We start from the raw sequence: 24,434 nt of genomic DNA, 5'->3' as shown, positions 1-24,434 counted from the left end.
CACTTATCTTGTTGATTGACAGATTAGCTACTCGCTACTGTAGCCAAGACATGAGAAAGTCTAGCTTTCAAAGGGAAATATCCCTGCAGTCAATCAATCAATTAAGCAGAGCTTATCAATCAAAACTTAACTCTGCTAAATAACCATCAAGCACAACCACACCACCGTTGGGCCCCAGGGACCAGGGGTAGAAGGCCTCTCCAGTACCTGACTCAATGCTACCGCTCTGGGCTCTTTAAGACAGGTACAGCTCCCTCCCCCCAGTCAATCTGCCAGACTGGTGAAGTAAATTAAACTGCATGGGAGAGAGGCATACCATACAGTACACCATGTAAATACACCACGCTTCCAGGGACTCGCTGTTTAACAACACCGACGCAAGATTAATGAAGTCCTGGTGGAAAGTTTCCCTGAATGTATGAATAGGTATTACAGAGTCATGTTCTCAAACGCCATGATGATCGACAACTGGCCTTGGAGAGTAGCCATGTTTATCGGTCCAACCAAATTACTTGTATTGGGTACTGCTGCCACTGCCCAGACCTGACTACAGGGTACTATATCTCATCGTCTCAGAGTAGCAGAGTAACAGGGCTCTTCAAGGGCTAGTTATCGCCGGGCTGATATAGTCTGTCAGCAGTTGTGGACGTGTTCGTGTGTGAAAGTGGGGAGAGTGGATAGTGTGTGTTTGCATTCAAGCGTGCATACATTGGGCTCAGGGCTAATTCTGTTCTCAGACAGGTGACGTCTCACACCAGGGACTGTCTGCCTGCAGCAGGTTCACAGCACAGCTCCAACCACTGGTCCTGATTATTAGCTGAACTTCAAGTTTTTTAAAACTTTGTAAAAGCACAGCTGTACACAAGAGCAAGCTGTACACAGATCTGATATGAATTATGATTATACCCGACCAGACAGTACACAAATTATGAATAAAATAAGGACATACGAAGCTGATTTACTCTTTAAGGGATTTCATTGTGGTGCGCAAGCAAATTAAAATATGATAAAATACAACAAAAAATACTTAGACAGCCTTAGTACAACACCTAGTGACCTTTCCAAGAGATGTTTGTCTTTTTGTATAATGTTTTAGCAATGACAGTCACAAGGACCACAGGGTTTCCAGAAATCCTGGTTGGAAGGCCCAGATTTCCTGCAATTCTTCAACCAGGATTTCTGGAAAACTTGTGAATTTTGGGAAAGTAAATCAACTTTGTTAGGCCTAACAACACAAATAAATATGAGAAAAAAATCATTCTAACCAGAAAAATGTCCATATCTTAATAATCGTATTATCAAGCATGACATCTGTTTTAATCACAGTACCATAGTAGTATGATTTAAAGAATGCCTATAATTATACATTTTTCAGAACCGGGGCCTGGAAGATTCTGTATACTATATACACCAATAACAAAACTCAAGTCTTTTTCTGCACTTTTTTGCAATTCATGCGGCTGGATTTGTTCTTATCAGACAGTGCACTTACTCACGTATTGACTAGAGCCAGTGACCCAAACATCCCATAGTCTCTCTCTAAATGCAGAGCAAGTCCATGTTCTCTCTGTAGCGGGGGCTAACAAAACAGCACAACAGCCTGGTTCAGCACAGCCTCAGTGGTGTTGAGTCTCAAAACAACGCCTGTGCATCCGAAAGTATCAACAGTCTAGGTCTGGTTGGCATCTGTCTGGGTTCGAGGGGCTGTACAGAGAACACTGTCTGTCTCTGTCTGCTTATCACCTCCTAGGCTGTGCAGTACTTTAGCTTACTTCTGGGGTAGCTGACTAAAGTTTGAGGCTCTGAGCCCAGCCAGCAGCTATCTGTCAGCTCTATCTGCTCTCTACAGCTGGGTTTATGCTGCAGAGAGAGGGGTGGCAATGCATGTGTTTGTGTGTGGGTGAATGTGAAGCATGTCCTCAGTCAGACAAGCCATGTTCAGCCCTGTTTAGCGAGGAACTCCATCCCTGGTAGAGGGGGGCTTTTGTCGTAGGATAGAATAAATAAGTAACCCCTCACACGTGTCAGACAGTCCTCCCACATCCTCCTCCACCATGTAAAGGGATTACTGTACTTTGCCCTGTGTCGTGTAAAAATAGCTCAATGTAAAACAGTTGTTTATACTTTGGCTAAAACCTAGCTTTTAAATTAGTTTATTTAGCTATACAAACAAGGTTAAACTGCTCACCTCTGAGAACAAGCCATCTCGACCAGCTAACAGCTAATTATGCTAGCTAGCTAAATCAAGGGCAAGAGAAGGCGTGAGAGAGACATCCACATGAGTTCAGCCTTCCCAGTGCAATTACTGAACTGGAAACATTTTCATGCTGTGAGAAAATGTTACAACATGAGGTCACAATCGGAACACAATCAGAATGATTGGGAATTATTTGTTTTTTGTATTATATTCTATGACCGACAAGCACTTCTGGACATCAAATTTGGGGCGGCAGGGTAGCCTAGTGGTTAGAGGGTTGGACTAGTAACCAGAAGGTTGCAAGTTTAAACCCCCGAGCTGACAAGGTACAAATCTGTCGTTCTGCCCCTGAACAGGCACCCACTGTTCCTAGGCCGTCATTGAAAATAAGAATTTGTTCTTAACTGACTTGCCTAGTTAAATAAAGGTAAAATAAAAGATTGGAGGTGACTACTGTCACAGTTCTGTTTGGGTTGTTAATTAGATTTGTTCCAATGTTTCTTGATTTGTTATTGTCATTTTTTTTGCATTGTTAGGAGCTAAACTGTGTATGCAACCAATAAACTGGGATTCGACTTTCCAAAAGATATACAACATCAATCTATGAGTGCTGTAATCTGGAGTGTCAGTGTGAGCACTATATACTGTATCTCTGTAGTTCTGTATGGTCCAAACATGTCCCTGTGTGATGCTCACAGACACAGAGTGTAACTGCTGCTGTCCCTCATTCCCCTCCCCCCAGACCTGGTCCAGATGCTTGTTGAGGGGAATCAACAATGAAACAGGACACTAAGGACAGTGGTCCTCACACAACACAACAGACCCAACACAGCAAACAGCCTAGCAGCAAGGCCAAAGATCCATTTAACACTCACTGTCTGGCATTGTTCCCAGATAGAGCCCAGCAAACAACAAAAATGTTTAATGCACTGCCATCAGTCTTCGAAAAGCTCACTGGACTTAATGTGGCAGTAAAGTTATGAATTGCTATTGACCAAGCTATTCTCCAAGGTGATTAGTCAAAGAGAATCGATAGGAGGAACAATAGTGAAGCATCATACTGTATTTCCTACTGGCAGAGTCAACAACAGAGTCAAGAGCCAGAGAGGGGTCGATACACAAAACAGCGTTTGACACCTACAGTCCATAGTCTGACTTAGTTTCTGATGTCAAATGTTCAATTGTGTACAATGACGAAGAGACAAAATCAGCCCTCCTGCATATTGTGACAAAGATATACCAGAGCACTGCCTGTGTCACAATAATATGACATTGAATTACATTTATTTATATACTGTACATTATCAAGAGACAGGCATAAGGCATTTATTATAATTACTGTATTTACTACCAGTAGGGTGTCCAATCAAAAACGCATCTTTTGATCAATGTCAATTGTGAAGATACTGCTCTAAGAAAACCAATGGTCCAAACCTCATGTTGCGATCATAATCTGTTCCCCTTGTAGGATGGCCAAAATTAGGGTGACTAAATTGATGGAGGACAGAGAAAAAAAGTGGTCAAAAATCTGGTAAATAGAATTGCATCAGCTAGGCTGGATGCTGTGTGAGAATTAAGGCTAAACTGAAAGAATCACTGTTTAACTCGTCATCTTTCATAAAACAATATAGAGGTAAGATATATATGGATTTTGAGACATGACTTAGTATTTTCACATTTATGTATACACTTTCATATTAATGCGAAATTACTGTTTTTCAAATATTTATCACATAAACTAGAATATTTCTGTGAAATGTCAACGGAGCACTGGGCAAGCTTTTTATTTTCAAATCTTTTAACGTTTAATTCTGCTCGTTTCATGCTCGTTTCATTTAGTCTTTTGCGACTCTTGGAAACAACTTTGCAGATTACCACCACAACATGTAAAATCCTCAAAAGTTGTCACGCCCTGGCCATAGAGGCTTTTATTCTCTATTTTGGTTAGGCCCGGGTGTGACTAAGGTGGGCATTCTATATTCAGTTTCTATGTTTTGTATTTCTTTGTTGTTTGGCCTTGTGGTTCTCAATCAGAGGCAGCTGTCTATCGTTGTCTCTGATTGAGAACCATACTTAGGTAGCTTTTTCCCACACGGGTTTTGTGGGTAGTTGTTTTCTGTTTCGCGTGTCTTCACCAGATAGAGCCGTTTCGATAATTTTTGTTCTAGTGTTTGGTTATAATAAAAATCATGGACACGTACCACGCTGCACCTTGGTCCTCACCTTCCACCAACAGCCTTTACAAAGGTTCCTGCGAGAAAGAGGCACCACTCTCAATAGAGCTCGGTACTTATTATCGGATGTATTAGGTTAAGAAATCTGACTTTTTGGATATAATGTTAAAAGATATTTTTGAGAAATACTCATATTTGTCTCGGTTAATGTATCTTATAGCATAAGGAAGTGACATTTCCTCACTAAAGCATGTTTTCACCCACTCTACAGAGTGGGTGGACACCCTGTCAGTGAATTCAATATAAGCTGAGCACAGCAATTGATGACCAGCCATCTCAATGGTGTTTTGAGAGGGAATATGATGTATGGAGGTACAGTAAGTACTAGACTACCTGAAAACCCCTGTCTTTGACTTCCCTTAGTGGTAGAGCCATAATGCCATTTAAGCCAATCAGTAACAAGTATTCAACAATGCCATGGTATAATCCTTGTGTAATGTCAATGGGGAGCTAACGTGGATGCCATAGAATGTTGTAGTGTCATGTAAACGCATCATAATGCTCTTTTCTTCTTTCTTATGAACACATACAGGAAAACAGATATACAAACAAGAGTACATAAACCTGACAGACAGGGTTATTACATATCAAGATTCATTTTAAATGTGTTAAATACTTTTATGGTGCGTATTGCTTTTTTGTTTTTACATTTACTGATCATTTCAAAACAGTATTTCAATTCTATCTTAAATAACGTGAAAAGGGGTTTGTTCTCTATAATGCTCATTCTTCACATTCAGTTTTTATAGTATTTGAAAAAATATTCCACATGTAATGTTAATACTGATGGAGCGCTAACATGTCTGAGAATGTTTAAGTAAATAAATCAATGCAGAAACTGCATATGCTCAACTCTATAAATACATGTCTCTGGGTAGAACCAGTCATCCAATCTGGCTAACGCGGTTTCTGTCTGAATGATCCAGGAGCGCCACCTTCTCCTACATTGCCGTTGTTAAGCGATAATTGATGCTTCACCATTGTGCAGTTTATTTCTGATAGTTTTCAAAACCTATGAAGATGTCCAGTGAAAGCAAATATGCAATTTGTTGACACCAAAACAGAATTGGATACACATTATCCCGAATGTTAGTCAATAAAAACGTAGGGGATTGTCGTATTTTTACATCAAGATTTCGAGATTAAATAACATGGCAGCCGTTCTAAATCCTGGCTGAACTCACTCTCTCCCTCCCTCTAAGACAGGATTGTGTTAAGGCACAGATCTGGAGAAGGATACAAAATAAATGTCTGCAGCATTGAAGGTCCCCAAGATCAAAGTGGCCTCCATCATTCTTAAAAGGAAGAAGTTTGGAACCACCAAGAATCTTACTAGAGCTGGCCGCCCGGCCAAACTGAGCAATTGTGGAAGAAGGGCTTTGGTCAGGGAGGTGACCAAGAACCTGATGGTCACTCTGACAGAGCTCCAGAGTTCCCATGTGGAGATGGTTGTCCTTCTGGAAGGTTCTACCATCTCTGCAGAACTCCACCAATCAGGCCTTTTTGGTAGTGGCCAGTTTTACTCCGTAGTAAATAAGTCCCCAGCAAAGCTCCCCCACACCATCACACCTCCTCTATGCTGGTAACTCTAATGAATTTATCCTCTGCAGCAGAGGTAATTCTGAACAAAGAGAATATGTCCAAATTATTAAAGTTCAACCTAAAGTGAAAGAAGGAAAGGATAAAATATATGCGTACTCAAGTCATTGCCTTTACTACCCTTCAGCCATCCCGAGATGCTAAAAACACACAAAACAACTTCATTTCACACCCCGTCTTGAGCAAACACACACTCTTTCCCCCGTGGGCAAACACGAAGACTGACAGTTGGGACAGAAGTGCTCCTTCCTGGTTATAAGAGGAAGGATGGAGTCAGAGTGGGGTCAGAGCAGGAAGGTGACACTGGAGGAAAGTGACATCACGGAGACCAGAACAGAGCAGAAAACTCTGCTTGAGTGACAGCTGTCCCAAATAGAGCTGACAATTACATTCATTTCCTCTCCTTTGCTGTCCAACAACATCAGTCTGGATCAGGGGAGATATCAGTCCCATGGTGCCTAAACAAGAATGATGCCAGAAAACTGTCTGGCACTAAACACTGCTGTGCTGACCCTTAAGTTTTTTTCTGTAGGAAAGATACTACATTTTCAACACACACACACACACATCATTAGCAGCAAAGTCCTGTTAAACATGTTCATTCTGTATGCACTGCACAACGTGCAAAACAAACTAGTATCAGTTCCAGATGGCCAAAATGGCCAAAATGCCTCAAAGCCTATATAATTTACAGCATGCAGATTTCACCTCATAATCACACCATAATCACCTCATAATCAATACAAAAACACCTTTAAAACATTTTGCACTACATTGCACTACATTATTTTGTATACATAAATAATTATCTGTAGTCAACTTTGAAGAATCCAACCTAAGTATTATTTCCCTCCTGGTTAGGCAAATGCTTTGTATCATGATATGATTCATATGTTTAATATTGGGCCTGCTTGATATGTTTTTATCACTGAACAACACAATTATTTGCTAGTTGTGGGCGTTGAAAATGTTCCCATTCTGGTTCAGATGTACAGGACATGTGTATTTATATTTATTATGGATCCCCATTAGTTCCTGCCAAGGCAGCAGCTACTCTTCCTGGGGTCCAGCAACATTAAGGCACTTACATCAAACATAAAACAAAAGATCATATAACATTATTACACATCTACAATACAAAATGTATAATACCACCATATTACAATGGATGTGTGTGCATATGCATGTCTGTACATGTGTGTGTGTGTGTCTCTTCACAGTCCCACTGTTCCATAAGGTGTATTTTAATCTGTTTTTTAAATCTGATTATACCGCTTGCATCAGTTACCTGATGTGCAATAGAGTTCCATGTAGCCATGGCTCTATGTAGTACTATGCACCTCCCATAGTGTGTTCTGGACTTGGGGATTGTGAAGAGACCTCTGGTGACATGTCTTGTGGGGTATGCATGGGTGTCTGAGCTGTGTGCTAGTAGTTTAAACAGACAGCTCGGTGCATTCAGCTTGTCAACACTTCTTATAAAAACAAGTAGTGATGAAGTCAATCACTCCTCCACTTTGAGCCATGAGAGATTTACATGCATATTATTAATGTTAGCTCTTCTTGTACATTTAAGGGCCAGCCGTGTTGCCCTGTTCTGAGCCAATTGTCCCTCTTTGTAGCACCTGACCACACGACTGAACAGCAGTCAATGTGCGACAAATCTAGGACCTGCCTTGTTGATAGTGTTGTTAAGGCAGAGCAGCACTTTATTGTGGACAGACTTCTCCCCAAATCAACATGTCAATCAAATGGAAAGGTAGACGGAGGGGATGGATATTTGCAGCTCTTACTGCTTCTCTCCATCCCTTCATTCTTCAGTAGTGAGTGTGACTAAAACGAGATGAGGAGTACTGTAAATGTCTCCTCTCCCTCTTCTCATCTTGAGTCACTCATCCCCAGAAGTCTGGGGAGTGGGCGTCCAGAGCACGTTCACAGCTCACTCTTATGCAAGTCCCCACTTTTCCTGCCCAGGCTGGTGTCTACCAAACCATCTGCCGCTCGCTCTGCTTTTCCTTCAATGAAACCACGTTTACTCCACAGTCACGTTCAGCTTATGTGTTAGCTGCTAAAGCAAGGCAATGAGGCCTTCCATGAGGACCCCACTCACCCTGGTGTCCCCATGGAGCCTGAGATCACAGAAGCCAAATAGAGTATGTGCTTGTCGGCAAATCAGAGGATTTGACTGGTGTAGTACAATGCCATGTCAAAAACAGCCAGGAGAAGTTGTAAAGCAGTTGTAAAAAAAATCATCATAATGGCTTATGGAGCAATAGTACGAAGTTATAAAATGCTATGGTGACCCTTCAGCCTCACAGATACAGTACCATGAAATACTGTATGTCGAAACTGAAATTGAAACCATGGCTATGTTCCAATCAAGTATACATACCAGCAAACCTTGTATAATGCATGCCCATTACATTGCTTCATTTCTAGGTAGTATGCTAGTGTAAAACCCAGAGTGTGGTTTGCATCTGACTGACCTTGGCTTTCTTGATGCCGTTCAAGATGTTTCCTAGATCCTCCACATCGATGACTGAGCCTGGGCTATTCTCCTCTGACCCAGTTGTCTCCTCGTCACTACTGGACTCTACCAGCTCCTCCTGCAGATAGAAAGAGAGGGAAAGAGAGGAGGATGGGAGACAGCAGGTGAGAGGGAGAGGAGTAGATAGGGAAAGGTGATGGCAGAACGAGAGAGAGATGAACAGAATATGACAGGTACAGTTGAAGTCTTAAGTTTACATACACTTAGGTTGGAGTCATGGAAACTCGTTATTCAACCACTCCACAAATGTCTTGTTAACAAACTATAGTTTTAGCAAGTCGGTTAGGACGTCTACTTTGTGCATGACAAGTAATTCTTCCAACAAATTGTTTACAGACAGATTATTTCACTTATAATTCATTGTATGACAATTCCAGTGGGTCAGAAGATTGCATACAATGAGTTGAATTTTCCAAGCTGTTTAAAGGCACAGTCCAGAAATTGATGTCATGGCTTTAGAATAAATTTCTGGTAGGCTAATTGACATCATTTGAGTCAATTGGAGGTGTACCTGTGGATGTATTTCAAGGTCTACCTCAAACTCAGTGCCTCTTTGCTTGACATTATGGGAAAATCACAAGAAATCAGCCAAGATCTCAAAAAATGGTAGACCTCCACAAGTCTGGTTCATCCTTGGGAGCAATTTCCAAATGCATGAAGGTACCAAGTTCATCTGTACAAACAATAGTACGCAAGTATAAACACCATGGGACCACGCAGCTGTCATACCGCTCAGGAAGGAGACGCATTCTGTCTCCTAGAGATGAGCGTACTCTGGTGCGAAAAGTGCAAATCAATCCCAGACCAACAGCAAAGGACCTTGTGAAGGTGGTGGAGGAAACGGGTACAAAAGTATCTATATCCACAGTAAAACAAGTCTTATATCGACATAACCTGAAAGGACGCTCAGCAAGGAAAAAGCCACTGCTCCAAAACCGCCATAAAAAAGCCAGACTACGGTTTGCAACTGCACATGGGGGCAAAGATCGTACTTTTTGGAGAAATGTCCTCTGGTCTGATGAAACAAAAATAGAACTGTTTGGCCATAATGACCATCGTTATGTTTGTAGGAAAAGGGGGAGGCTTGCAAGCCGAAGAACACCATCCCAACCGTGAAGCACGGGGGTGGCAGCATCATGTTGTGGGGGTGCTTTGCTGCAGTGGGGACTGGTGCACTTCACAAAATAGATGGCGTCATGAGGTAAGAAAATTATGGGAATATATTGAAGCAACATCTCACGACATCAGTCGTTAAAGCTAAAGTTAAAGCTTGGTCACAAATGGGTCTTCCAAATGGACAATGACCCCAAGCATACTTACAAAGTTGTGGCAAAATGGCTTAAGGACAACAAAGTCAAGGTGTTAAGGTGCGTGAATGAGGACCCAAAAGCGAATTAACGTAAACAGAGCTTCTTTAATAACAAAACAAACGTAGGCTCAGATGGACCGGCAGATTCCGACAGGACAAGGTTGCAGCAAACATGACGATAGTCTGGTTCAGGCATGAATAACACAAACAAGAATCCGACAAAGACAGGAACAAAAACAGAGAGAGATATAGAGGACTAATCAGAGGGAAAAAGGGAACAGGTGGGAAAAGGGGTGACGAGGTAGTTAGGAGGAGACAAGGAACAGCTGGGGGAAAGAGGGGGAGAAAAGGTAACCTAATAACGACCAGCAGAGGGAGACAGGGTGAAGGGAAAGGACAGAAACAAGACACAACATGACAATACATGACACAAGGTATTGGAGTGGCCATAAAAAAGCCCTGACCTCAATCCTATAGAAAATTTGTGGGCAGAACTTAAAAAGCATGTGCGAGCAAGGAGGCCTACAAACTTGACTCCGTTACACCAGCTCTGTCAGGAAGAATGGGCCAAAATTCACCCAACTTATTGTGGGGAGCTTGTAGAAGGCTATCCTAAACGTTTGACCAAAGTTAAACAATTTAAAGGCAATGCTACCAAATACTAATTGAGTGTATGTAAACTTCGGACCCACTGGGAATGTGATGAAAGAAATAAAAGCTGAAATGAATCATTCTCTCTACTATTATTCTGACCTTTCACATTCTTAAAACAAAGTGGTGATCCTAACTGACCTACTAGGATTAAATGTCAGGAATTGTGAAACTGAGTTTAAATGTATTTGGCTAGGGTGTATGTAAACTTCCGACTTCAACTGTAGGTGAGAACAGAGAGAGTAAGTGGATGAAAAATACGGAGAGATCATTCACACCTAGTACACGAGAGACCTGCCTCTCTCACTTCAAGCATCTCCTAAAGGGTCCAAACCTCCTCCTGATTTATTAAGGCATATATCCACAACTAATCTTAAATACATCCATGATTAAACACATCCAGGATCCCATATGGGATACATTTTATTACAAGTCATTACCTTTTGTTGGAGCTGCTTGATTAAATAAAGAAAAACATATGCATATTTATGGAGTTTAGGAACTCCTCGGGGTACGTGGCTGATTAAAATGATGTTGCCCACCACAAGTTTGTCGGCATTGGCAAGATTAAATGAAAGCTAAATGGATGCATGGTAGATAAATCAAAATGATTAGCCTTCATACTGTAGTTTCTTTCTTCACTCTCCTCTACTCGCTCAACATCACCCCTGCTGCGTACAGCACTGGAGACAGCAGGAAGAGAAAGTAGCACCGCTAACTCACGTTACCATGACAATATGAGAAAGAGGGTATGTGCATGCATGCGTGTTTAGTAATAGCAGTAGTGTCAAGGAATCCACTCCAGATAAAAGTGTAATAAGAAATACCTTATTGTGGACAGCATAACCCTGCATGGAGTTACGTGAACTATGAATCAGCTCTATGAGATAGCATTAGTAATGGGAGGTATGCATGTTAAGAGTAGTTACGTTTTGTCTTAGAGCTGAGCTGTTCTGGAAATGCCTGATAGGAGAAGACTGAGGACTGTGGTTTCTTCCTGTTCCTGGTCTTACATGAGCTGCCCATATTACAGTTTCCACTACAGGCCTTCTTCTGCCCTGCAACCAGGGCCTGCAGGCAGCTCAGGAACTTGGTCTTCCAGACCAGAAAGTCAGCATGCACGCTGCCATTGTGGCTATTCGCTACGTTGCAGTTGCCATCTCCTCTGGACAGAACCCGGATGCCGCTCAGCATCCACAGCCACTTGTCCACATTCTTACTCACCTAAGGGATAGGGCAGAAGGGGTTGAATGATGTGTTTTCAGTGAGTCTAGAGAAAGTGGATGGTTAGCTATGGGACAGGAGAGAACAGTAATAGTGGTAATGATAATCGATTGAATGAGCTTAGTATTCTAGTGTGTACAAAAGAGGAATGTATAATATGCAAAAAATATCCATGAAAGTATCAGATAAGCAAAGAAACGGATTGCAAGTGTAAGTAGCAGCACCACACATGGTGGAAACATATCGATAGGAGACACACAGTATTTTGTCAGATCTCTTACCGTATTGTAATGGCAGCCATACACAGAGTTGCCCAGGCCAAACACTGCATATCTCAGTCCTTTCAGGTAGGCGTTCCCATATCTGAAGTCAGTGGATGCCTCCTCCAGACACTTACAGAACCATTCAGCATTTTCTGTGGGATGTCCGTCAGTGTACACAGCCAATAGGAACATACAGACCAACTTGTTGGAGCACTGGAGAGAGAGATGTCATCAAAAATCTGGAAAGTGGCACAAGATAAACAAATGCAGAATATGTGACATATACTTTCGCAAGGCACTGTATTCGGCCCCCTTGAACTTTGCGACCTTTTGCCACATTTCAGGCTTCAACCATAAAGATATACAACTGTATTTTTTTGTGAAGAATCAACAACAAGTGGGACACAATCATGAAGTGGAACGACATTTATTGGATATTTCAAACTTTAACAAATCAAAAACTGAAAAATTGGGCGTGCAAAATTATTCAGCCCCCTTAAGTTAATACTTTGTAGCGCCACCTTTTGCTGCGATTACAGCTGTAAGTCGCTTGGGGTATGTCTCTATCAGTTTTGCACATCGAGAGACTGACATTTTTTCCCATTCCTCCTTGCAAAACAGCTCGAGCTCAGTGAGGTTGGATGGAGAGCATTTGTGAACAGCAGTGTTCAGTTCTTTCCACAGATTCTCGATTGGATTCAGGTCTGGACTTTGACTGGGCCATTCTAACACCTGGATATGTTTATTTTTGAACCATTCCATTATAGATTTTGCTTTATGTTTTGGATCATTGTCTTGTTGGAAGACAAATCTCCGTCCCAGGTCTTTTGCAGACTCCATCAGGTTTTCTTCCAGAATGGTCCTGTATTTGGCTCCATCCATCTTCCCATCAATTTTAACCATCTTCCCTGTCCCTGCTGAAGAAAAGCAGGCCCAAACCATGATGCTGCCACCACCATCATGTTTGACAGTGGGGATGGTGTGTTCAGCTGTGTTGCTTTTACGCCAAACATAACGTTTTGCATTGTTGCCAAAAAGTTCAATTTTGGTTTCATCTGACCAGAGCACCTTCTTCCACATGTTTGGTGTCTCCCAGGTGGCTTGTGGCAAACTTTAAACACTTTTTATGGATATCTTTAAGAAATGGCTTTCTTGCCACTCTTCCATGAAGGCCAGATTTGTGCAATATACGACTGATTGTTGTCCTATGGACAGAGTCTCCCACCTCAGCTGTAGATCTCTGCAGTTCATCCAGAGTGATCATGGGCCTCTTGGCTGCATCTCTGATCAGTCTTCTCCTTGCATGAGCTGAAAGTTTAGAGGGACGGCCAGGTCTTGGTAGATTTGCAGTGGTCTGATACTCCTTCCATTTCAATATTATCGCTTGCACAGTGCTCCTTGGGATGTTTAAAGCTTGGGAAATCTTTTTGTATCCAAATCCGGCTTTAAACTTCTTCACAACAGTATCTCGGACCTGCCTGGTGTGTTCCTTGTTCTTCATTAACGGACCTCTGAGACTATCACAGTGCAGGTGCATTTATACGGAGACTTGATTACACACAGGTGGATTGTATTTATCCTCATTAGTCATTTAGGTCAACATTGGATCATTCAGAGATCCTCACTGAACTTCTGGAGAGAGTTTGCTGCACTGAAAGTAAAGGGGCTGAATAATTTTGCACGCCCAATTTTTCAGTTTTTGATTTGTTAAAAAAGTTTGAAATATCCAATAAATGTCGTTCCACTTCATAATTGTGTCCCACTTGTTGTTGATTCTTCACAAAAAAATACCGTTTTATATCTTTATGTTTGAAGCCTGAAATGTGGCAAAAGGTCGCAAAGTTCAAGGGGGCCGAATACTTTCACAAGGCACTGTACATATAGAATAAGGATCTCTCCGAAACTTTATACAGGAATGGCCCCATTTCTGGATGCAAAAACAGGATGCAGCTATGGACAACTTATTGCATTACACACATCCAGAGTGAAAGTAGGAACCAATAACAACAGCTCCATAGGGAGCACAATGATGAGGTATGAGGACAACAATTTGAACACAGAACAAATCTCCAAAGCAGAGCAACATTGTAAATGATTTAAGCCCTACAGGGCAGCCAGTGTAAGGTGCCCCTTGCACTATGGTTTCCTACAGCAAAGAGCTGCCTGCAACACTCTATGCTGCTCGAAGAAGAGAGGATCATGATTGAACACTGGGCACAAAGAGTCAATGCACTGAGCATCTAAAACTAGATCTCTGGGCCGGAGGCCGGGCCAAGCACCCTTGGTAATTTCTCTTTGGAGATAAAAATCCCTCTCCCCGAACTGTAAAGTATCTCTGTTGAATAAATGGCAATTTCCTGCTGTGTCTGCTTTGCCAGGCGACAAATCTCCTATTAATTTCTCAGATGGTGAAGTATTGCCCAACAGAATGGAATACTGATGAAAATAATAAATCTTTCCTGGTTGAACGGGATTCATTTAAAATATTTATACCTGTGCCAGCCATTGGTTTAAATAAGAAAAATAAATAATAATAATAAAAAGAGGCAAACTTGGGGTTGACAGATGGAAGCCAGATGAAAACCACATGACAGCCCGCTTGGAGTTTGCCAAAACGCACCTAAAAGACTCTCAGACCATGAGAAAAAAAGATTCTCTGGTCTCATAAAACCAAGATTTAACTATTTGGCCTGAATGCCAAGCATCCCGTCTGGAGGAAACCTGGCACCATCCCTACGGTCAAGCATGGTGGTGGCAGCATCACGCTGTGGGGATGTTTTTCAGCGGCAGAGACTGGGAGACTAGTCAGGATTAAGGGAAAGATGAACAGAGCAAAGTACAGAGAGATCCTTGATGAAGTCCTGAGTGCTCTGGAGCAGGTTCTCAGACTGGGGTGAAGGTTCACCTTCAAACAGGACAACAAACCTAAGCACACAGCCAAGACAACGCATGAGTGGCTTTGGGACACGACTCTGAATGTCCTTGAGTGGCCCAGCCACAGCCCAGACTTGAACCCGATCGAACATCTCTAGAGAGACCTGAAAATAGCTGTGCAGGGACGCTCCCCATCTAACCTGCAGAGAATGGGAGAAACTCCCCAAATACAAGCTTGTCATACCCAAGAAGGCTGTAATCGCTGCCAAAGGTGCTTCAACAAAGTTTTGAATAAAGGGTCTGAATATTTATGCAAATATAATATTTCTGTTTTTTTTATTTGCAAACATTTCTTTTTTTTGAATTTTACCCCTTTTTCTCCCCAATTTCATGGGCGGAAAAGAGGGCGGAAAAAAAGATTACATTTATTTTAGAATAAGGCTGTAACGTAACAAAATGTGGAAAAGGTAAAGGGGTTTAAAAACTTTCCAAATTCACTGTATATGAAAATTAGGCCTAAAGGTTTTCAAAAACCGTATCGCAAGGGAAGACTATTAACATTTGTAATCGTTAAAAAAAGAGAGTTGGGACTGTAGTAAACATTGGCCGCGCTCCATAAGTTTCGAATAAGATGGCTGGGTATGGCCCCTTGGGTTCTCAAGAGTTAATAAAAACCATGCATCCCTAAAACTATTATTTTCTCTTAAACCCAAAAAAATACCTCTGTATTACAAAAAAAGTACATGGTTGCAGAATCACCCTCTTACCTTTGCAGTTCCAGTCTGTGATCCATAGAATATCTGTGCTTTAGATACATCAACCACTTTCTCAACACTGTAACCATCCTACTCCACAGCTTTGTAGAGCCAGAGGGTCACTGGATTGGTAAGAGTATTCTAATGGGGTACAGAGAAAAATAACGTGTAACATTTGGAGAGCTTGGGACTACAAAGTTCTATCTGCAAAAAGATGATTCTGAGATAATTGGTTTTAAAGTTCCAAATCCCCATTGGTTTGAATGATGTCAGCAATTTTTTTTATTGTATTCTTTTGAACTTAACATGAATTGGGGTATTTAGAGAACTATATACAGTTGAAGTCAGAAGTTTGCAGACACCTTAGCCAAATACATTTAAACTCAGTTTTCACAAATCCTGACATTTATTCCAATTAAAAATTCCCTGTCTTAGGTCAGTTAGGATCACCACTTTATTTTAAGAATGTGAAAGGTCAGAATTGTAGTAGAGAGAATGATTTATTTCAGTTTTATTTCTTTCATCCCATTCCCAGAAGTTTACATACACTCAATTAGTATTTGGTAGCATTACCTCCAAATTGTTTAACTCTGGTCACCAGACAGAGCTGGTGTAACGGAGTCAATTAGCCTATCAGAAGCTTCTAAAGCCATGACATCATATTCTGGAAATGTCCAAACAGTTTAAAGGTACAGTCAACTTAGTAACTTAGTGTATGTCAACTTCTAACCCACTGGAATTGTGATACAGTGAATAATAAGTGAAATAATATGTCTGTAAACAATTGTTGGAAGAATTACTTGTGTCATGCACAAAGTAGATGTCCTAACAGACTTGGAAAAACGATAGTTTTTTAACAAGAAGTGGTTGTGGTTGAAAAACAAGATTTAATGACTCCAGCATAAATGTATGTAAACTTTCGACTTCAATAGTAGGTAGAGAACATTGTACAGATTAATGTCAACAACTCAATTTGACATAAATGCAGATATAACCTTATAGTCCCAAGCTCTCAATTTGACTCTCATTTACCAGTAGACAAATAAATAATTAGAATTCATAGAAATGTAAACAGAACTGCTCTTTGAGCAAATAATAAGTGAAGAGTTAAATGACCTTTTTCAATGCCATTTTCAGTGAGAACCAAATTCCAACCAAAACATCGGCAGCTGTGTGCAAGTATATCCTGTTCTGCCATACTGACAAAAAAATACTCTTGAAGGCGCTGCGGACTGTCTTCCTTGTTCCTGCAAAGACATTATGTTCTGGATTAGCCCAAAGACCGGCAAATGGTGATATCGAGTCGTTTCATTTTACAGTCCAAAGGGAATCTATGTAGCTGGCTATACATTCGTATCCCCTGTGGACTGATTCGTGCATAGAACATTCTCCATTCAGGCTGCAAAGACATCAATTTGTTCCTTAATTTAATGGTGAAAAGGTGATAAAAACTGGGAAAGTATGCATACTTCTCTTTATGAAACATAATTTTCCACCACGCTAAAGTAGCTAATGCTAATCCTGGATGTTGTATATCACCAGTTTTAGAGTAATGATTCCATACATTTTTTCAAATTAACTGCCAATATGCCAACATTCCATTCAAGCAATGCAGTCAATCCACAACCATATACTGGCTCAAATCAGTTGATAGGACTTAGACAAGTTGTAAATGCAACAAGAATTGATATTGTATTGTATAATAGCACTCACAGCTTTCCAAGAAAACAACAAATTAAACATTTATGGGCTGTTACACATAAAAGGTTATTTATACAGAACATTGGTATGAAACCCTTATAAACTGTATTTTTAATTCGGACTATTTTAGGTTGCCAATAATTTTATTACACAATTTATCATTCTATCACATGCCTTACTTTTATTTTCCTGCATAAGTAAAATTAGGATTACGCCTCTACTGCCGTTCATTCCAATCAGACTGGTTTGAATTTCTCCCTGACCAATATGGCTAACAATTACCATCCCTTCTAGTAATTTAATAGTATCTCTATACATACGCGAAATATGATCTCTATACTATACATACACACATCAGCTAAAGATCTCAGAAAGGGCACAAAAGTTATTTTTGAAATAGAATCTAGCAGCTGCTACCAGGCTCGAGGACATTATTTCACTGATATAAAAAAAATGCGCCGACTGACCTCTGCACCATCCTCATCTCACCTTTCAGATACCCAGTTCTCTCCGCGACACTCACTCACCATCAATATCAGCGTCAAAACATGGGTTATCAAATCCAAAAGCAGTAAAGTTGAGCCCCGCAAAATTGTTTCTTTCTCCTGTGCAATGTTTTGTATCATCAATGTAAATATTGACAAACGTTTTAGGAACATCAAAGTTCAACAGCTGGGAGCAGCCATAATTGTTATCATGATGAAACGAAATACATTGTGGGAATTGGAGGTTTAATTATATTACAGATATACAAATATTTGATGATATCCCATAGGCATAGCCATATGTTTACACCCCTCTATTCCATTACTTTGCAACAGAGTTTTTAAAGCATTCAATTATATTCTCTGGATAAAATACACCGGTACAGGAACAACTTCATTTACACGTGATATTTTATGCAAAGTATCTAGTTTGTCAAATACATAAAAAGTAAACATATTTATATTTATTCGTGGCAGTCGTCATGGTACCGAACAAAATTTAAACGTTTAAAAAAAAATACTAAACAATTCCATCAGAGACCAACAAAAAATAGGACCGTTTGCACATAGTATGTTTCAGTCCGGCGGAATTTTTGTGAAACTCATAGCACACCAGCGCCGCTAAAAAAAAATAGTGTTACTGACAGATTCATCTGTCTTGTAAAGCAGAAATATGTCTATATTTACACCAACAAACCAGATCCGACTCACAAATGTGGCGGTGGTGAGGATGAAAAAGGGAGGAAAACGATTTGAAATCGCCTGCTACAAAAATAAAGTGATGAGCTGGAGATCTGGAGCGTGAGTATTTTAGGAATTTAGCTAGCTGCGTAGCTATGATAGCTAACGTTAGCTAGTTGGATCTGTTTGATACCCACCGAGGCATATAGCAAACACCAGTAGTATTACGACTAATGGTTTCAGCTTTGGTGTATTTATAATTAGCTATGAATGTAAATAAATAATATGTAAATAATACAATCTAATGTGCTGTTTCAGAGTAGCAAGTCATGCCTCACGTCATCATCATGGCTCACTTGTCTTGTATCGTGCATTATATTCTTACCCAGAGTCGAGAGGCTGTGGTATAATGAGGATATGAGGAACAGTCTAGTGTGTGTTGCATCACTGATTCTTTGGACTTTGAGTCATCTACACCTGGCATCTTTTTTGAATTTCAAAAGGGGTCACCATCTCGACCTCCCCCAGAACCAAATCCAATAGCTGGTCTGAGTTCACATAATATTTGTTTTTAGGTTATCGAGATTAGCCTATCAATACCTATAGATATTGAAAGCATCATCTAGCACAGTGTTTCTGTCCTGGGGAACCAAAGGGGTGCACATTTTTATTTTTGCCCTAGCACTATTCACCTGATTCCACTATCTGCCCTAGCACTATTCACCTGATTCCACTATCTGCCCTAGCATTATTCACCTGATTCCACTATCTACCCTAGCACTATTCACCTGATTCCACTATCTGCCCTAGCACTATTCACCTGATCCCACTATCTGCCCTAGCACTATTCACCTCATTCCACTATCTGCCCTAGCATTATTCACCTGATTCCACTATCTGCCCTAGCATTATTCACCTGATTCCACTATCTGCCCTAGCACTATTCACCTGATTCCACTATCTGCCCTAGCATTATTCACCTGATTCCACTATCTACCCTAGCACTATTCACCTGATTCCACTATCTGCCCTAGCACTATTCACCTGATTCCACTATCTGCCCTAGCACTATTCACCTGATTCCACTATCTGCCCTAGCACTATTCACCTCATTCCACTATCTGCCCTAGCACTATTCACCTGATTCCACTATCTGCCCTAGCATTATTCACCTGATTCCACTATCTGCCCTAGCACTATTCACCTGATTCCACTATCTGCCCTAGCACTATTCACCTCATTCCACTATCTAACTCATTGTCAAACCTTTGATTAGTGAAATATGGTCTGTAGTGCTAGGGCAAAAATGTGCACCCCAGGACTAGGATTAAGAAACTGAGATAGCAAAGCCCCATGTAAACACTTAATAAATCGCCATGCCATTTTCATTTGCCAATTACACAGAGAGAAGGACCTGGATGAAGTGCTGCAGACCAGCTCTGTTTTCAATAATGTTTCAAAGGGTCAGGTTGCCAAGAAAGATGATCTGTCAAAAGCCTTTGGAACAGATGACCTGACAGAGATATGTAAACAAGTAAATACATTGACAGAAACAGAACACCAGTAATCAATATTACTCACATTCATTCAACGTTATGTTATTGTTGTGAGATTTGCCTATTCAGTATGTCTTTTCTTTCCCTTTGTTGGTCAGATTTTAGCTAAAGGAGAACTCCAGGTTTCAGACAAGGAGAGGCAGAGCCAATTGGAGACGAGTTTCAGAGACATTGCTACCATCGTGGCAGAGAAGTGTGTGAACCCAGAGACCAAGCGACCATACACAGTCAACCTCATAGAGAGGGCCATGAAGGATATCCACTACTCTGTCAAGGCCAACAAAAGCACCAAGCAGCAGGTATGGCTGGGACAAAAGGTTGTTGCTACAGTACACTCTGGAGTCTACACATTTGCCATATTTTAATATAAACGTCATGAATGAACAGCTTTGTTTTAAATGCTCACTCACTGTGCATACTGTGTGTACAAGCAGTGGCTAGATTTAGCCATAAATGTTTTCCTTTAAGTGAGGAGTTTAGTCTGTCATATTAAACATTGAACCTGTTTGTTGTTTAGCTACATAAACCAGAATACTTACTGGGTTTCAGTACATACCAACTAATGACAGTCTTTGTCATGCTAATACTAACGCCCCATGAATCTAACTGCTGTTTGTTCCAAGGCTCTGGAGGTGATTAGGCAGCTGAAAGAGTCCATAGAGATCCAGAGGGCCCACATGAGGCTGAGGCTGGTCCTGCCGGCCAAAGACGGCAAGAGGCTGAAGGAGAAACTCAAACCCCTCCTCAAGGTGGTGGAAAGTGAAGACTTTGACGACCAGCTGGAGATGGTGAGAGACAGATCCCTCTGGTTTATACTAGGCTACACCGTAGGGCTCTAAAGCGCATGTGTCAAACTCATTTCACGAAGGTCTGAGTGTCTGCGAGTTTTCACTCCTCCCTTGTACTTGATTGATGAATTAAGGTCACTAATTAGTAAAGAGCTCCCCTCACCTGGTTGTTTAGGTCTTGATTGAAAGGAAAAACCAAAAACCTGCAGAAAACTAGGCCCTCCATTGAATGAGTTTGACACCCCTGCTCTAAACTAAAATAGTTATCTAGACTTGATAACAAAAGGAATATGTAATACACTGTATACACTTGTAGTAAATAGTTCAAGTAATGCAACAACAACACTGCTTTCCCTCTCTCTCTCTCTCTCTCTCTCTCTCTCTCTCTCTCTCTCTCTCTCTCTCTCTCTCTCTCTCTCTCTCTCTCTCTCTCTCTCTCTCTCTCTCTCTCTCTCTCTCTCTCTCTCTCTCTCTCTCTCTCTCTCTCTCTCTCTCTCTCTCTCTATATATATATATATATATATATATATATATATATATATATATATATATATATTTAATATATATATATATATATTAAATATATATTTAATATATATATATATTAAATATATATATATATATATATATATATATTAAATATATATTTAATATATATATATATATATATATATATTAAATATATATTTAATATATATATATATTAAATATATATATATATATATATATATATATATTAAATATATATATATATTAAATATATATTTAATATATATATATATATATATATATATATATATATATATATATATATATATATATATATTAAATATATATATATATATATATATATAAATATATATATATATTAAATATATATTTAATATATATATATATATATTAAATATATATATATATTAAATATATATTTAATATATATATATTAAATATATATATATATATATATATATATATATATATTAAATATATATTTAATATATATATATATTTAATATATATATATATATATTAAATATATATATTAAATATATATATATATATATATATATATATATATATATATATATTTAATATATATATATATTAAATATATATATATATATATATTAAATAAATAAATAAAAATCTCCCTCCATCCTCCAGGTGTGTCTGGTGGACCCGGGCTGCTTCAGGGAGATAGATGAGTTGATCCGCTGTGAGACGAAAGGTAAAGGTTCCCTGGAGGTGCTCAGTCTGAAGGATGTGGAAGAGGGAGACGAGCGTCTGGAATAGCCTTCACACAGAGCCCTATAGGACTACATACATACACTATCTTACCACCACCACTGCCACACAAACTGCAAACCCCTAATTAAAGAGGCCACTATTTCCAATACCAATGGAGCCCTTCTTATTTCCAGTGTCTGTTCTAATATTAGTTTTGGTTGAAGATCTGATAACATTCAGTATTTTTGCTGTGAGCATGCACCACTTGAATGTTTGCTTGTAAACAAAAAATTACTATAATTTAATGAAGTTTATTTTGTGAGTCAACTTCTTCTAAAGTAATTCATATGGCTTTGACCCTGCCTTTCATTTTACCCAGTTTACCATTTCGCCATGTTTGAAAAGGCATATTTTGTTATGAATAGTTTATTTAATCCCTTAATTTATATATGTTTCTTCATAATTAAATATGAGTCTTATAAACAATTGCAAATAAAAACGTAATCTATTTCATTGTTTTTATTCATTATTTTGTGATTACTATGGCATAGTCTCTCCAAAAATGGTACCAATAGCCCTATGCCAATACAGTAGATATGACACTTTATCCCACGTTTATACCATTATTGTAAGATACAGTGCCTTCAGAAACTATTCATACTTTGACTTATTCCACATTTTGTCCCAAACAAAAATCTTCTCACCCATCTACACACAATATCCCATAATGACTTGTTTTTAGAAATGTTTGCAAATGTATTCAATCTTTTATTTAACTAGGCAAGGCAGTTAAGAACAAATTCTTATTGACAATGACGGCCTAGGAACAGTGAGTTAACTGCCTTGTTCAGGGGCAGAACGACAGATTTGTACCTTGTCAGCTCAGGGATTTGATGTAGCAACCTTTCGGTTACTGGCCCAACAATACCTGCCGCCCCAAATACCGAAATATCTCAATACCAATACATGTTAGAATTACTTTGGTAGCGATTACAGCTGTGAGTGTTTCTGGGTAAGTCTCTTAAGAGCTTTGCACACCTGGATTGTACAATATTTGCACATGATTCTATTTTAAATTCTTCAAGTTGGTTGTTGCTCGAGCTATTTTCAAGTCTTGTGTATACTTGGCCTTGTTTTAGGTTATTATCCTGCTGAAAGGTGAATTTGTCTTCCAGTGTCTTTTGTGAAGCAGACAACCAGGTTTTCCTCAAGGATTTTGCCTGTGCTTACAGTATCTCTATTCCATTTCTTTTTATATAAAAAAAAAACGCCCTACTCCTTGCCGATGACAAATATACCCATTACATGATGCAGCCACCTCCATGTTTGAAAATATGAAGAGGGGTAATCAGTGATGTGTTGGATTTGCCCCAAACCTAATGCTTTGTATTCAGGACATAAAGTCAATTTCTTTGACACATTTTTCACACTTTTACTTTAGTGCCTTTTTACAGTCAGGATGCATGTTTTGGAATATTTTAATTATCTTTTTTACCTTTATTGAACTAGGCACGTCAGTTAAGAACAAATTCTTATTTTCAATAAGGAACAGTGGGTTATTACAGCCTGTTCAGGGGCAGAACGACAGATTTGTACCTTGTCAGCTCGAGGGTTTGAACTTGCTAGTCCACCGCTCTAACCATCCTGCTGCCCTCTACAAGCTTCCTTCTTTTCACTTGGTCATTTAGGTTAGTATTGTGGAGTAACTACAATGTTGTTGATCCATCCTCAGTTTTCTGTTATTACAGCCATTAAACACTAACTTAAAGTCACCATTGGCCTCAGTGAAATTCCTGAGCAGTTTCCTTCCTCTCGAGCAACTGAGTTAGGAAGGACGCCTGTATCTTTGTAGTGACTGGGTGTATTGATACAACATCCAATGTGGAGTAAATAACTTCACCATGCTTAAAGGGATATTCAATATCTGCTTTTTTATACCCATCTACCAATCGGTGCCTTTCTTTGCAAGGCAGTGGAAAACCTCCTTGATCTTTGTGTTTGAATCTGTGTTTGAAGGTCACTGCTCGGCTGAGGGACCTCACAGATAATTGTATATGTGGGGTGCAGAGATGGGGTAGTCATTCAAAAGTAATGTTAAACACTATTATTGCACACAGAGTGAGTCCATGTGACTTGTTAAGCAAATGTTTATTGAATACGTATTGACTGAAGACATTTAAGCTTTTAGCATTATATTAATTTGTAAACATTTCTAAAAACATAATTCCACATTGATATTATAGGGTATTGTGTGTAGGCCAGTGACATAAAATCTCAATTTAATCAATTTTAAATTCAAGCTGTACCACAACAAAATGTGGAAAAGTCCAGGGGTGTGAATA

At 39.6% G+C, this 24,434-nt stretch overlaps 2 protein-coding genes across 3 annotated transcripts in view; one reads left to right on the top strand and one right to left on the bottom strand.

The window, feature by feature from the left end:
- The window catches only part of LOC110507120 (S-adenosyl-L-methionine-dependent tRNA 4-demethylwyosine synthase TYW1), a 74,964-nt gene extending 57,079 nt beyond the window's left edge, over positions 1 to 17,885 (bottom strand). Inside the window, 6 exon segments of the mRNA XM_090223459.1 lie at positions 8,517 to 8,762; positions 11,502 to 11,762; positions 12,044 to 12,238; positions 15,667 to 15,795; positions 16,771 to 16,901; positions 17,879 to 17,885. Of these exon segments, the coding sequence (XP_090079585.1) occupies positions 8,517 to 8,762; positions 11,502 to 11,762; positions 12,044 to 12,238; positions 15,667 to 15,795; positions 16,771 to 16,901; positions 17,879 to 17,885 (969 nt within the window).
- A 445-nt stretch (positions 17,886 to 18,330) lies between these two features.
- LOC110507728 (ribosome maturation protein SBDS) lies at positions 18,331 to 22,605 on the top strand. 2 transcript variants are annotated; one of them, XM_021587928.3, is made up of 5 exons: positions 18,331 to 18,641; positions 19,926 to 20,055; positions 20,176 to 20,376; positions 20,701 to 20,865; positions 22,030 to 22,605. In XM_021587928.3, the coding sequence occupies exons 1-5, from the start codon at positions 18,514 to 18,516 to the stop codon at positions 22,156 to 22,158; spliced, it is 753 nt and encodes a 250-aa protein (XP_021443603.1). In that variant the 5' UTR covers positions 18,331 to 18,513; the 3' UTR covers positions 22,159 to 22,605. The 2 variants fall into 2 exon arrangements, with proteins under 2 accessions (XP_021443603.1, XP_090079693.1); XM_090223567.1 differs by lacking the exon at positions 19,926 to 20,055 and having other exon boundaries at positions 18,432 to 18,641.
- Positions 22,606 to 24,434: the final 1,829 nt, after the last annotated feature.

The sequence above is a fragment of the Oncorhynchus mykiss genome, chromosome 27, assembly GCF_057628025.1.
Source record: "Oncorhynchus mykiss isolate SJ-2025 chromosome 27, ASM5762802v1, whole genome shotgun sequence".
Lineage (NCBI taxonomy): Eukaryota > Metazoa > Chordata > Actinopteri > Salmoniformes > Salmonidae > Oncorhynchus > Oncorhynchus mykiss.
Note: the sequence above shows the minus strand (reverse complement) of the source record. Positions and strands in the feature narration are given on the sequence as shown.

What these genes read in the sequence shown, in the direction of transcription:
- LOC110507728 (XM_021587928.3), top strand. Translation starts at nt 18,514, where the DNA reads ATGTCTATATTTACACCAACAAACCAGATCCGACTCACAAATGTGGCG. An exon ending in ACAAAAGCACCAAGCAGCAG is followed by an intron (nt 20,377 to 20,700) that starts GTATGGCTGGGA and finishes GTTTGTTCCAAG; the next exon opens with GCTCTGGAGGTGATTAGGCA. An exon ending in TTGACGACCAGCTGGAGATG is followed by an intron (nt 20,866 to 22,029) that starts GTGAGAGACAGA and finishes TCCATCCTCCAG; the next exon opens with GTGTGTCTGGTGGACCCGGG.